Consider the following 14,864-nt stretch of genomic DNA (forward strand, 5'->3'; position numbering starts at 1 on the left):
TATTGGCATCGGGTTAGCTTAGCGTGGCGTTTGTTATAGGGCCATATTCATAATGGGGTATGTGGTTCTGGGGGAACACTGTGTGATCTACTTACATTGGCGAGGGATATAGCCTATCCACCTTTTCAGAAGACATGATACTTGAGCTTCCAACTTTGCTGGAGGTGCAGACTCTGTAAAGAAAAAAGAAAAACTAAATTAATTTACATCAAAAGTTTTAGTCATGGACACTTGTTTTCAACACATGACACAAGAAATTGGGACGGAAGGAATGGTAATGTGCAAATTTTTGAAACCCTGTATCTTCAAATAGGGAAGATGGACTTATAAGACTATTACAAGTTATTCCTATTACCTGGTTTATAAACCTTGCCTCCCTTGACCACGTATCTTGGGAGTAAACCTCCGGACACGCGAGGTGGCGGTGGTGTGAATCTGTGGACATGTATAAATGAGCATAAGCTGTGCATGCACAGCTCAAGCATACGAATACATAGGATTGCATGTTGTGATAAGGAACGAGTGATTCTGTGGAATCAAATATGTAAATATTGTACCAGTATGGCTCATAAATACGAGTGGAAATTCTGCTAGGATGGCTCATAATTACAATTGAGTGGAAATTCTGCTAGGAAGGCTCATAAATACAACTGTATGGAAGTTGGATGGCTCATGAATACAACTGAGTGAAAATTCGTTATTTTTATTTGTATAAGATAACATATTGAAGCATTATATACAAAGACAGACCAGCTGACCTGCAGCGGACATCCTAACAACCAACAAACTACATTTCTTTCCATTGTCTCATTGGCAGTGAGGATCTGTGTTGACGAGCTACATGAGAGGGACTGGGAGGGCATAAGAGAAAACCAAGGGACTGGCACTTCCATCTATGAACTTTAAAGGAACACTAGTGGTCACATTTGACAACTTACATAAACATAAACTTTCGTCAATTCACAGATCAAGTATTTTCTTATACTATGAACATACACAGTATCTTTTAAGTCAAACAAGATTTGTCTAGTATGATCAAAATCGTCAACCAGAGAACAGGAAAAGTCAAATCTACAGGACTGGGCATACGCCCCAGCGATAATACTGTGAAGATCTGACCTTCAGCCTAATGCATGGAAACCAACAACTTGAACCCGTAGACTCAAGCATCTTGGGCACGGATCATAGGACCAAGGACGACCTGGAACAATCAAGTTAGTACTTGATGATCTGGTAGATCCAGTCCAGGTAATGGGCGACGTTGACGTAGACTCCAGGCACACCATCTGCTCCACAGCCAATTCCCCATGACACTATCCCAGCCAGCTGGAAACTGCCGTCTGAGCTCTCACATGCCAGGGGTCCGCCCCCGTCGCCCTGAAAGAAAAAGACCAATATTATCCAGCTATTTATGATGAGAATTTCCGATAAAAGAAAGCCTGGCTCTCCCGAAGAAAACAGGGGAATCCACTCACTATCACCATCTCGCTTGTTTTTCTGCGCCTGTGACTAAACAACCAGTTATGAAAAAAAAAAAAAAAGGGAAAAAAAGCGAACATTATCAGGAATATCATAAGCGTTTCCTTGAAGATATTATATACAGTTCTCTTCCTCTGAAGTGAGGGAGACATCGATATCATCACCTCTATAATTTTGAATAAATTTATGTATTTAAGGCTTGACACAACATATATGAAGAGTGACTGTATCTCAACCCATTCCCTAATATCCTTACATAAAATCTGATTTTCTTTCTCTCTCTGGTTCACCGCACGACACAAGCCTTTCATTTCTCTCGTGCAAGATGTTGACGGATCAGCATGAACATATCAAAGGGAACACCACATTAGGATCAAATTGGTCCGAAAGGTCATTATACTTGCTGTGTGCCAGGTGAACTTATCTCTGTAACTTGCTGAGTTCGGCCTATATCACTGGTACTACTACTGTGGACACACTACACACACTCCTGGAACTTGCTGTGATAAGGTCACACAACCATGGTATTCTGTCCTCTACCTGGAGATGGTGACACCAACACCAAAAATAGTCTAACCAGAGCTGTTTCTCCACGGGTCTAACAGCTGACACTAGTTGCTCTGTAATGTTACACAAACATCACAGAGAATCATCATTCAATCCATAACTCTTTTTTCTATCGCTTCTCCATACATCTATAAATTAATCTATGTTTTTGCTGTCCTTATTTGATGTTTCACTTGAGACCGGGCCTCGAAGAGGACTTTAGTCAGAGACGGAATCCTTCACCATAAAAAAAAAAATTAACTACACTTTCACCACATGGTGCCCTACACTATACCCTACATTCTTTATCCTACTGCAAAAGTCATAACAGTTCATAGGGCAGATTTGGCATAACCGTTTAATACCACTGGATCCACCACCAGTTGCAAGTGGAAGTGGTGGGAACACTTGATGTAGCAGTAAAAATGGGGAACTAACGTTACATCTTGGGTACAGCAGAGTAATTTTGAATTGAAGTTACCAGCGATGTAAAGCCCATACCAGGCGTATCAAGCCAATGCACAAGTTGAGTGGGCATGAGAACAAAAGCTGTAACCGACTCACCTTACAGGCATCCTTGCCCAGCTGTCCACCAGCACAGAGCATCCCCGGGTGGAGGCGGTAGCTAGATCCTAGCCGAGTCTGCTGGAGGGCTGTTTCACACACGCCACGGGAAACCACCACCAGGTCCACCTCCTGTATGGGTATATAACAAACATTCTTACACGTTATTTTTGGAAAGGAACTACTCTTTAGTCGAGCATGATGGGGAAAAACTAATACATTCTTCTTCAGGATGATATGTGCAAAATAAGAATTCTTCATATTTGAAAACCTATATGAATCCTAACTTTGCAAATAATCACTTGTAATTTTCTAACTGTCTCTCCTTAGATAAATTCAGCAAAGCTCCTAAACATTAGACAAAACTAGAAATCAGACACTAAGTGAAATCAATGTGTTTGGTTATCACTGTGTTTGGAAAATAAAGTGGCTAGACTTGGGACCTTTAGTAGGTTAGCTAAATCACTGTATCTGGAGAAGTTTTGATTAACGGAAAGAAATTCCCCAAAGAAATGAGAAGAATCACTCAAAAAAAAAGGTATACTGATGATAATCAAACTATTACCATTTTTACAGAAATTCCATCGTTAAAAGTTAATCATTTCGATAACCCAGTAAGATAACCAGCAGCTGAAGCCGGCTTAAAATCAAAACTAAATTGCAGCAGATGAATTGACCATGTTCTCGTGCAGGACAATTCCTTAAAAAATCACTTTTCAAATGAGGATGGTGTTTCTCGTGTCGACTGGGCCCCTACATACCCATCTTCATCCAACAATCAGCCTCACCTTAAGGATATTCTGATAATTGCCGCCCGAGCCGAAGTCATCTTTGCCCCAGCCTGAAACCCAGCACCTCTGACCCGTGAAGTCATTGTGGCTCGGCAAACATACTGGTGCTACGTGTGGGCTGTGGAAAAGGGTAGCAGAATTAGACAAATTCTAAACTGCTGTAATGAACCTGCTAAAGTTCACTGTATTGATGTAAGGTTGACATAAGGGTCAACTGTTTATACAGCAACTGACCTGCAGCCAAGAACTTGGTAATAGGCTAACATAGTCCAAATTCAAAAAGTTAATAAAATATTTGTCGTTAACATCCAAGAATATCAGCAACAATATAGTATATATCTAGGAATAATATTCAATGCTTGAATTAGAACATTTAGTCTTTTCGTAAATCCAGTTTAATTTAGCACCTCTGCATATTTTTCAGTAACACACCTGTCAAAAGATATGGCATAACTCAAATCTAAGTAGGTATTGGTCATAATGAAATCATGTCAACTCCTTAAAAAATTGTAATAGCATTCTTGAATATTACAACATAAAGATCAACCACTTAAAACAGCTCGTACTGATATCAATTTAGCCAAAATGCTAACCTGGAGTTTACAATTCTGCCACAGACTGCACTTACTTCAAGATGAAATCGACGGGAATTACGTTCCTGATGATGGCAATGTCATTGATCAGATTCCCAGAGTAGAAATCCGGATGGACGTACACTGCAACGACATCGCTCTCGAAGTAAGGGTAGAATTCCGTGTCGCGGTTCACATCCCACTCACCCAACCGAATGCGCAGCTCAAAGGCCTCATACCTATCAAGCCAAAGATTCGCAATGAAGCAAAGATTTATGCAGCAATCACTACAATAATTAAATATCACAGAAGGTGCCAAGTTGGTGATAATTATATCAGAATAGCATCCAAGTTTTCCATTCTTGCCGAGCGGCGGATATCAACTGTTTTTTGGCTGCACGTCCTCGTACCCCTTGACGCAGTGAGCGGCGGTGAGGATGTACCGGTCGTCTATGAGAGTGCCGGCACACACGTACACATTGTCATACCCTTCCTTCTTGAGCACCGCTGCCTGCCACGGGTACTCGCCTGTTAACAGACACACCAGGGTAATATTAACTCATGTCTGTTTGCCACCGAGACACTCCAGATTAAAGGATGGTTTCAAAAATAAAAATGAAGACAAATTCACAATCATCAAAAAGACTGACTAAAAAAACGCGCTACTGACCAAATTCGGCGTCACCCTCCTGCTGCATGAGTTGGTTTATTCGGCCGTTAACACCATCACTGTTCTTAATGCCACAGGCGCCATCGCTGAAGGAGTTGAAGGGGGAGGAAGAGGAACCCTGGTAGGTTTCCAGGTTACAGCACACCTTGTACAAGCCGCAGCTGGCACCAGGGGTAGGCCGCAAGTGTGGCTGTAGTCGAAAAAATTCAATAATGCAATTAACAGGTTTTATAGAATTCTACAAGATGCAATGGAAAAATGAGATTCTGTGAGACAGACTTTAAATATGAATTAGAAATGGTGAATGTCTTAGCTAAATCTTTTCAAAGTAACATTCAGAATTCAGTATGCATGTACATTATTTTTTTCTTTTTTATTTCAGGTGGTAAGTTATATACAACTACAGCAACCTAAGTGTACAGAATCGGGAAGAAAAAAAAATCACACAATGATATACAAAACAATGGGTAGAAAAGAGTCTAATGAGGTCTCATGGAAAAAAACATAACAATTAAGAAAATGGACATAGTTTACCTGGCCATCTGGGTACCCTCTCCTGCTGTCGACAACGGTCATCTACAACTTGCTTCTTGAGGTTATGTTTATAAAAAAATAGTATTCTGAGGTGTTTGCATGGGTCAGATGACATACTTACTTGCTTCCGCATGCAAGGTTCAACAATCACTGGTCTCGCTGCCCTGAGACATGCGGTATAAAACACTATGTGCATAACATAATGGACAGGTTAGATGCTGATTTTAAGGATTTTGTACTACATCTCAAAAATAAATGATTGCTGGCTATACTGCAACCCTTTACCATATGTTTTCCATACCTGGCAATAGTGGGAAAGTTTTCTGCAGTTGACGTAGTGGCAGATCCTCTCACGGTGACCATGCACGTTGAGGGAAGGATACTTCGGGTGGTGAACTCCATAGGTGGGGAGCCCCAGGCCATGCAGAGAAGGATGCCGGATCCTAGTAGTGTCATGCAGAGGGGCGGCAAGACCGCCGAGCTTCTTGTTTAATAATGTCAGAGGTCGAGGATGTCTAAAGGGAGGATAAAGAGATGGACCTATGCCAGGAGACGTCAGGGAAGTCAAGGGAGAAGCTGGATGTCGATGGAGAGAGGACAATAACCCTCTTTGAGGAGTCAGAGGCAAGTGAAGTCCAGAAGACCCTAGGAAGGGAGGTACGCCGAGATGGGGATTCGGATTGATGGAGAGGGTCCCAGTGCCTGCAGCGGCGAGGAAGGAGAGGAGGAGAGGAGGAGGAGGATGAAGAGGAGGAGGGGGAACCAAGAGAGAGAGAAGCACCGACACGATCAGGGGCGCGGAGGGGAGAGGAGAGGGCAGGGGTGTTAAGGTTAGGCACGTTAGATAGCTTCAAGGTGACGCCGAAGGGAAGGTTGCTCAGGAAGTCGCTCATAGATCCCAGGAAGCGCGGGGCGGCGGCGGCGGCGTCGGCGTCGGCGAAGTCACCATCGTTGCCGTCAGCCGAGCGACCAGGACCGGCCACCACCCAACCCGATGACACCTTGTGGGGGAACACACGCCACTACAGTACCACCCTGAACGCCCCAACAGGTCCTCCCCTGACTACACAACTGTTGGCATCGCTACAGTTGGGTGCTATCCCCGCCTGCGACAGGAGGGTCGCTGTTGATGGTAGAAATGGTCGCCGTGTGATCGGTACCTGACTGCCATCGCTACAGGAGGTTAGCCATCGCTACAGTAAGGCTACTGTCGCTACACAACACAATTCGCTACTGCAGGATGCCACCGCTGCACTTCGATGCCAATCACTACATTGCTGTATCATTTCTACGGCGCGTCGTTACAGGAGTATAATGACAGAGGAGGATGCCTTCCGTGCAACGAGACATGATCTAAAGATACATGAAGATCCCCACCCTCCAAATGAATAATAAAAAGCCAATCTGACACTAAATCAGTCTTATAAAAAGCCAATCTGACACTAAATCGGTCTTATAAAAGCCAATCTGACACAAAATCGGTCTTATCAAAAGCCATTCTGACACTAAATCGATCTGACAAAAAGCCATTTGACACTAAATCAGTCTTATAAAAAGCCAATCTGACACTAAATCGGTCTTATAAAAGCCAATCTGACAAAATCGGTCCTATAAAAAGCCATTCTGACACTAAATCAGTCTTATTACTTCAAGGCATATCGTTAATTCAAAGAGTCACTCAGAACTTACATCTTATAATAAACTAATTACAGTCAGTAATCATAAACTAAGTATTATTACTAAGTAACATACTTGTGCAGGTCAGCTGCTTGTGCGCGTGCATACTACTCTATAAGTCTCTATGGATGTGTATAATACAGTGCATAAATATGTATAACTTAATATATATATATATATATATATATATATATATATATATATATATATATATATATATATATATATATAATGTGAATATAAATACGACAGACGAGTTATATATTTAGTTACTTAATAGAGTTAAGAATAAAGAAAATACGGATACGAAAATAAATATAAACATATAAACACCACCCCATGAGTAGAGATGAATGGACAAAGACTATTAGATGTTTTTCATGTGAATCTAATCATTTGTGCAAATCAACGTTATAGGAATCAAACCACTTTTTACAAGGTTCTAAGCTTGTGCATTAATCAAAAGCCTAATAAGTAAGGTAAGAGTTTTAAGAGAATAATGGGAAAGTTGCCCATTAAAGGACATTTCTCCTTCAATAATGAATGCACAAATATTCTTCGAACACCTTTAATGATGTACAAATATTCTTCGAATACGTTAAATGATGCACTTATCGCAGATGTTAGATAAAATTAAGTACGTCAAATTAAATAAATTATGGTTTATATTAATTTTTTTTTTGCCCTTCCCTATATCATTCTTTTTATAACTGGTTGTTGTTGTTTTTTTTCCCATTCGTTATCATTCTTTAGGTATCTGGGAACTTAAAGCCGGAGGGAGACTTGCTGGTGTCCGACCTGACAGAGAAGGTGGAGTGGACAGGGCTGGACGCTGAGCCCTTGAAGGAGGACGGTGTCGATGGTGAGAAGGAGGAGGTGGAAGAATGGGGTAATAAACGAGACGAAGGCAGGCGAGAGGCGGAGGCGGCAATGGGTGGGAGACGAGAGGATGACGAAGAAGGGAGACGGGATGAAGCGGAAAGCGGGAGAGTGGAAGGCGAGATGGAGCTTCTATCACCCTTGAGACTCTCAGAGCGACCGTAGGGACTGAAACTTGGGGAGAAACTGTCGCTATAGGAGTCGTCATACCGATCGTAGTCATGGTAGTGTGTGTGTTCGTGGTGGTGGAGCACCTCCACTGGCTTATGGTGGTGGCTGTAGGAAGGCTTGGGACGGGTGTACTGGTTGCCGTAGTTGGCTATAGGCTTGGGACGGTAGTAGGATGGGGTGTAGGATGGAGGTCTGTATACGGGCTTTGGAGGTGTGTACACTGGCTTCGGGGGCGTGTACACTGGTTTCGGGGGTGTGTATATGGGCTTTGGGGCATAGGTCTGTGAATGGGGATAGTAGGACTGTGGATACCCTCCATACTGGTAATAGGGAGAACTTGGGATAGTAGCCACCGTAGGGATAGCCACCCCCGGAGTAGTGGCCTCCAGGGTAATAGCCCCCAGGATAATATCCACCACCATAGCCTCCGCCATATCCTTTATAGGAATCTAAGTCATGCTTGAACTTGTCCTTAAGGCCTTTAAGAGCATGGACTCCCTTGGCATTGGGTGTGACCAGCAGATCCAGCGAGGGGTTGAGAATGGGCCGGCCGTCCAGACTCGCAAGCTTAAATCCGACGAAGGGATTGATGGACACTGGGCCAAGGTCTAAGCCGAGGGGGTTGTTGTTACCCCCGTATGGACCGTACCCGCTACCTGTCGGCAGACTCCCAAAGTTAATCCCAAAAGAAGGAGCGAAACCGGGCTTCTTGATGCCGTCCAAACCACTACCACTAGCCACGCCACCTAACAGTCCACCAAGAAACCTCTGGAAGAGGTCGGAAGTGTGAGAAACAGTAAGGACAGAGTTGGGGGGAGAAAAAAAAGTTCAGTATCAACCATGAAGCATGCTATGGTTGCAAGGTAAAATATCCTCACATCAAGGGGGAAAAAATAAATACTCAGTAAATGGGAATTGGACAAATAAACTTGATGGTGCAAATGATGTGAGAGGAACTGCTGTACTGAATCTGCTGTACAAACTGACATTTCAGCTTCTGGACAATGTTAAGACTAGCCTGTTCAATGACCGTGCATTAGTCAGTCATTCAACAGTCAGCTTGCCATAGCAAAGTGTCAGCTGAGTGTCTTTTAGAACGAGCATTATTGCCAGGTGGTAACTTACGGGTGACGGTTCTCCTCTAGTTCCTTTATCCTCCTCAGTATCACGACGTGAGCGGACTTTCTTCTGCACTCCTTTACAATCCTTAAAAACAACCTCTTTCTGAAACATGCAACGTCAAAAAGACAAACCGTAAGTATAAATGCCAATGGACATCAAACTCCCTAAAGTCTCAACTAATTTATGTTAGTAGGGTTCTTACGTTACTCCGGAGAACGTCTTGGTACTGCAGCGATACATCCTGCACCGCACCCTCTCGCTGGCTCCTCACGAGGCTGGCGTCCACCTGCCCTGCTGAGAGGTCCACGGGCACAGGCGTCGGAGCGAGAAAAGGTTCTGTATTTGAAGCCTGGGGTCCCACTGGGCCATCATCTGCTCCCTGGACGGTGAGGTCAGTGCTAACGATCTTAATGTTTGGGTATGGCGATGGCTGAACGACCCTGCAAGTGTCAGACTGGGATGCATCTGGGTCGAATGCGAATGGATCACCATCCAGACGAGAAGTTTCAGGAAATAATTCCTTGCTCTGTTTCAAAAGCTGATCCTGGGAAGGCACTGCTATCTGGTCAAAAGGTGGCTGTGTATCACGCCGCCTCCGCAGGAGGGGGTGACTGGCATTTGACAACACTCCGTTCAGTGAAGGTGAGTTGCGTGGGTCTTGGATGGCGCTTAGGTCTTCGCGGGCAAATGGCGTACCGACATCAAGTTGCTGTGGGCACTGCTCAATAGGGACACAGGTGCATCCAATATCCCTAGGTTGTCCCACCCTTGTGGGCTCCCGCACTCCTCTGACGAGGTCCACGCCACCGTCAGAACCAGTGCCATACTCTGCAGATGGGGCTAAGATGAACACGTCTTGTGGCTCAGGCAGGGAGTTCGCGCTGTAGTCGCTGTTCCTCTCGGATTCCAAAACTGGAGCCTTGCTATCCACATTTTCTTTCGCCGCGATAAGGTTTGCGTCATACCCGCCACTTACGCCAAACCCGCCGACGCCTATGGCGTCTGAGGCATCAAACTTATACGTGTGCTGGTGTATGTGGATGTGCTTCACTGCCTGCGTGCTCCCTCCTGAAGATTTTAAGCTCCCGCTCAAAGGCAGTGGAGTTTTCGGGGCAACATAACCAGAGGAGGTATCCAATGGGGTATCGTACCCAGAGGAGGGAGCCTGAGAGGCAACATAGCCAGAGGAGGGAGCCTGAGAGGCAACATAGCCAGAGGAGGGAGCTTGCGGGGCAACATAGCCAGAGGAGGGAGCTTGTGGGGCAACATAGCCAGAAGATGGAGCTTGTGGGGCAACATAGCCAGAAGATGGAGCTTGTGGGGCAACATAGCCAGAGGAGGGACCCTGAGAGGCAACATAGCCAGAGACGGGAGGTTGCTCCTCGTCATACCTGGAGGGACGAGCCTGCGGAGCACCATAGAAGGGCGCATCATGTACGACAGAGGAGGCTTTGGGGGGACCATAGATGTCAGATGGCGCGCTGGCGGCGCTATAGGGGAAGAGGTCTTGAGGCGCGGGGTACCCATGGGAAGAGCCGCCACTATATCCCCCCAATCCTGTTTCTGGAAGGTATCCCCCATCTCCTCCTCCTCCACCATGTCCTGTAAGTCCGTACAAGTCGTCGCCATGGATGATGCTGCTATGCCCGTTGTCATGGCCGTTGTCATAGCTATTACCGTAATCGTTGCTGTGACTTACGTCGAAGACGCCGCCATGACTGTTGCCAAAGCTGTTGCCGTGACCGTTGCCATACCCACTGCCGTGGCCACTGCCATGACTACCACCGTGGCCACTGTCATGACCACCACCGTGGCCACTGCCATAACCACCACCGTGGCCACTGCCATGACCACCACCGTGGCCACTGCCATGCCCACCACCGTGGCCACTGCCATGCCCACCACCGTGGCCACTGCCATGACCACCACCGTGGCCATCGCCATGACCACCACCGTGGCCACTGCCATGCCCACCACCGTGGCCACTGCCATGACCACCACCGTGGCCACTGCCATGACCACCACCGTGGCCACTGCCATAACCACTACCGTGACTGTTGCCATAGCTGGTTCCGTGGGTGTAGGGTATGGCAGGGATGGGTTTCCCAACAGGGCGGATCTCGACAGGCTGGACGTACTGGATCTCGTGAGGGTCGGCTGGCTTGCCATAATGTTGGGCTGCAGGTTTGTAGACCTTGTGTCCACACTAGGGCAATGACGCATTTTGGGATGATGGTAATGATTAGTCATATAAAAGCAATTCTGAATCATTGAACCTTTCAAAATACTACAATCTGTCTTTCAGAAATCAGTTCTGAAATTGAACCCTTCAAATACTACAATATGTCTTTCAGAAATCAATTCTAAATCACTGAATCCTTCAAATACTACAATATGTCTTTCGGAAATCAATTCTGTATCACTAGACCCTTTTAACACTACAATTTGTCCAACGAAAGTAATTCTAAACCATTAGAACACTGGCAAAATATGTTTCCTAAGCTTGAGAACAATGAAAAGGAAGAATCAGATATATTAGGTGCAAGGGCAGGTCTCAAACATGCACAGGGTTTCACGAGTGTGGTAGTCATACACACACACACATACAATCTCATCCAAAATGAGCACAAGATAAACTTCTGTTAATTGTATCCAAGATCCACTGGGGTGCAACCTGAATGATCCCACCACTACCCCCTCCCATCGCCTTTATCCCTACTCATCTAAATCCCACTATTTAAACCGCATCCAAATCCTTCTATACACATACGCTTACCTAAACTCCCTTCACAACGCACTCCTAACCCACACCAACCAACCTTTTTTTCCCTATATTTCTTCCCCATTAGCATTCCAAGGAAATACTTTCCTCTGTCATCTCTAACTACATCCATCAACACAGTATCTCTTATTCTCACTAAATCTTCCCATTCACATCTACATCAGTTATATTCTCGTTTACGTTTCTACCATTTCCCTCTACCTTAAGTCCCTATCCAAATTCTCAACCCCCTACAAACACACACTCATCTTTGTTATACTCTTCTATCCAATGTTCTTGCCCTACATTCCCTATCCTATAATCCTCGCTTCCATTCTTATATCCACATTCCCAGTCATATATCCCAATCCTACCCTATCTTATAATCCTCCCTCACATTCTTCTATCCACATTTCCATTCCTGTATCCCAATCCTACTTGCACTCCCCGCGCACCATTCCCTAGACCCCATTCCTCTTCCGCACGTTGCCTTGAAACACTCACATTGAAGCCCAGGCCGACAGAACACAGCTTCTTCTTCAGGCGACCGATGAAGCGCGGCTCCGTGTCGCTCGGCGCTGCCTCCAGGTCTCGCGTGCCCGCGTCGCTAGGGTCGTCCTCAAGGGCGCGCGAAGACTTCTGGGTCGGTCGTCGTCCTTCTTGCTCCGTGTGAGGCAGGCCGTCCTGACCAGACGTCTCAGAATGGACGAGGGTCGTGGGAACCACCAATAGATCGTGCTGTAAGTAGAACTTTCAATGTTTGAAATTTCTATCATTCTTTTAACTGATACAAAAAAGGGATTAATGGAAGGGATCAAAAATGGACAAAAAATATACTTTAATCTTAATTCTAAGCTAATTTACCACACATTTTTACGTTTTCTATTATATAATAATTACTGATTTTTCTGGTCTATTATTTCTATCACCGTTATTATTACCGGTTCGGACATCCAGCGAATTTTGCTAGGTCAGGTTAGGTTTGGCTTAGTTGAAATTGATTTTCTGGTGGTTTTCGATGTCTTTCAAACAACTCCGGCCTTCATTTCAATCGCAAATCATTACTTTTCGGTGATTTCGCCCACCCGTAACCCCGCCTGGGCCAACCATTTGGGTTTCCTTCCTTTACTACTAGGTTTAATGGATGTAAACATTCATCCATTGCTTCTTTCGTCAGTGTATTCGTTTCCCAGTCGGTAAAGGATGCCACAATCAGCAACAATGGCCCAGTAACTGCACAAATATCTGTTGGTTCTGTATCTCACGGGACTACTTGCACTAACTCTTAAAGACGGAGATAACTGGGCTGTATAAATCTGGTAGAATGTGATCACTACTAACCTGAGGTCCAATGGAGACGGACGAGGAAGAAGAGGTGGAGATGGATGAGGAAGAGGTCACAACGGAGGAGGCGGAGGCAGGTCTATGGGTGGAGTTATTCTCCCACTTCCATGTCGCTTGTACATGACCCACAAATATGGCTGCAACCAGCAGCAGTGACGCCGCCCGCCACGCCATTCCTGCTGGAAAGATACCACTGGGTTACAATTCATTTTCAGACACATATATATACAAATATATCATACATATTCCTTATACTCAACAAAATATAGGTATAATTTCTTGTAAAACCTTTGTAACATTTACGTATTCCCACTGTTAGGTAACACCGAAGTACGCTTTTATTAACACAACTTCCTTTGGCCTAAACCTGGGCGTTATATTTACTTATGTAAATGATGTAGTTATGGCTTCAGCGATAACAATTTCTTTACTCTCCAGTTCCATACAGACACTCATTCCAGTCTTACTACATGGAGAAATCAGCGCGCGCACACAATGGCTATGGACGAAAAGAAAGCCTGGCTTTTACGACGGCAGATGTTTCTGATGCCCCCATAAATCCTTTTGTTCCCATGCCCAGAGATAGCCAGTTCGTCCGTGGGATAGCCACACCTACAGAATATCTACGATATCGTCAAGCATCTCATACTCTGATGGTAACTATTTGTCTTACATCTGCATTTGAGTCTGGATACACCAAGCGAAGGTCGCTCTTGGTCAACACCGCTCATAGGTCCGTGTCTGCTCCAGCGTTTTGCACGCGTCACTTTATTTTCTCCCTTCTTTGGTTATTCGAGGCCATTTCTGTATATATCTTAATCTTTAAACTATAAAAAAAAACTGGATCTCATTCATCCCCTCTTGTGAATAAGCTATAATATCTTACATTCACTTCAATTGAAGTCAAATGCTATGTTTCGTCGCTAAAACTCTGAAATGAAAAAAAGAAAAAAATCAGTAGAGCTAGCAACAATATAGACGACAGCCTAGACACCACGATGGCTGTCTAAATATATATATATATATATATATATATATATATATATATATATATATATATATATATATATGTGTGTGTGTGTGTGTGTGTGTGTGTGTGTCACCAGCAAATTTCGTATGCGTAAGCTCTTTCCTCTTGTTTATGTATGCTACGTTCGACTTTAAAAGCCTTAATAAACACACTATCATATACACTTTGAAAACAGTCAGCAACAATCTAAAATCATTACTTAACGAAGTCACCAAATCTACAACAATCAATTAAACACTAAACAATAAAAAGTGTTATACAGCATCGCTAAATATGCATGGTGACCTATTTAATGTCTGTCAACCCTGTCAATCCTCCCTCACACCACCGTAACGTCTTTAACCCGCAGAGAGAAGCATATAGCCATCCAAGCATGTTGCGTGAGTCAGCGTAAATTCAATAAGATTTCACTAGCCTGTCTAATGTAATACCGTTGATGACACCTTTCCACATACATCTTGGATCGTTATATCATTAAATATATATATATATATATATATATATATATATATATATATATATATATATATATATATATATACATCCCTATGAGAGAGAGAGAGAGAGAGAGAGAGAGAGAGAGAGAGAGAGAGAGAGAGAGAGAGAGAGAGAGAGAGAGAGAGAGAGAGAGAGGCAGACTTACCACACACACGCACGCAGACATACAAACTAAGAGGGAGACAGATGCACACCTGGCGAAAGTTGCAGTGTGAAGCCACTAAGT

The 14,864-nt window shown here is 44.3% G+C and overlaps 1 protein-coding gene across 2 annotated transcripts in view; it reads right to left on the reverse strand.

Annotated features, from left to right (window-relative positions):
• Positions 1-687: 687 nt before the first annotated feature.
• Positions 688-14,864, reverse strand: part of LOC139757222 (uncharacterized) — a 41,449-nt gene continuing 27,272 nt past the window's right edge. Inside the window, exons 2-10 of one of the 2 annotated variants that reach the window (XM_071677396.1) lie at positions 13,108-13,286; positions 12,271-12,504; positions 9,208-11,211; positions 4,623-4,812; positions 4,363-4,480; positions 4,009-4,191; positions 3,378-3,498; positions 2,590-2,721; positions 688-1,377 (exon numbers count right to left, since the gene is read on the reverse strand). In XM_071677396.1, the coding sequence (XP_071533497.1) occupies positions 1,216-1,377; positions 2,590-2,721; positions 3,378-3,498; positions 4,009-4,191; positions 4,363-4,480; positions 4,623-4,812; positions 9,208-11,211; positions 12,271-12,504; positions 13,108-13,286 (3,323 nt within the window). In that variant the 3' untranslated portion in view covers positions 688-1,215. Of the gene's footprint in view, positions 1,378-2,589; positions 2,722-3,377; positions 3,499-4,008; positions 4,192-4,362; positions 4,481-4,622; positions 4,813-9,207; positions 11,212-12,270; positions 12,505-13,107; positions 13,290-14,864 lie in introns of both variants that reach the window. The other variant, XM_071677395.1, reaches the window with a different exon arrangement.

This window comes from Panulirus ornatus, chromosome 25, assembly GCF_036320965.1.
Source record: "Panulirus ornatus isolate Po-2019 chromosome 25, ASM3632096v1, whole genome shotgun sequence".
In the NCBI taxonomy this organism is placed as follows: Eukaryota; Metazoa; Arthropoda; class Malacostraca; order Decapoda; family Palinuridae; genus Panulirus; species Panulirus ornatus.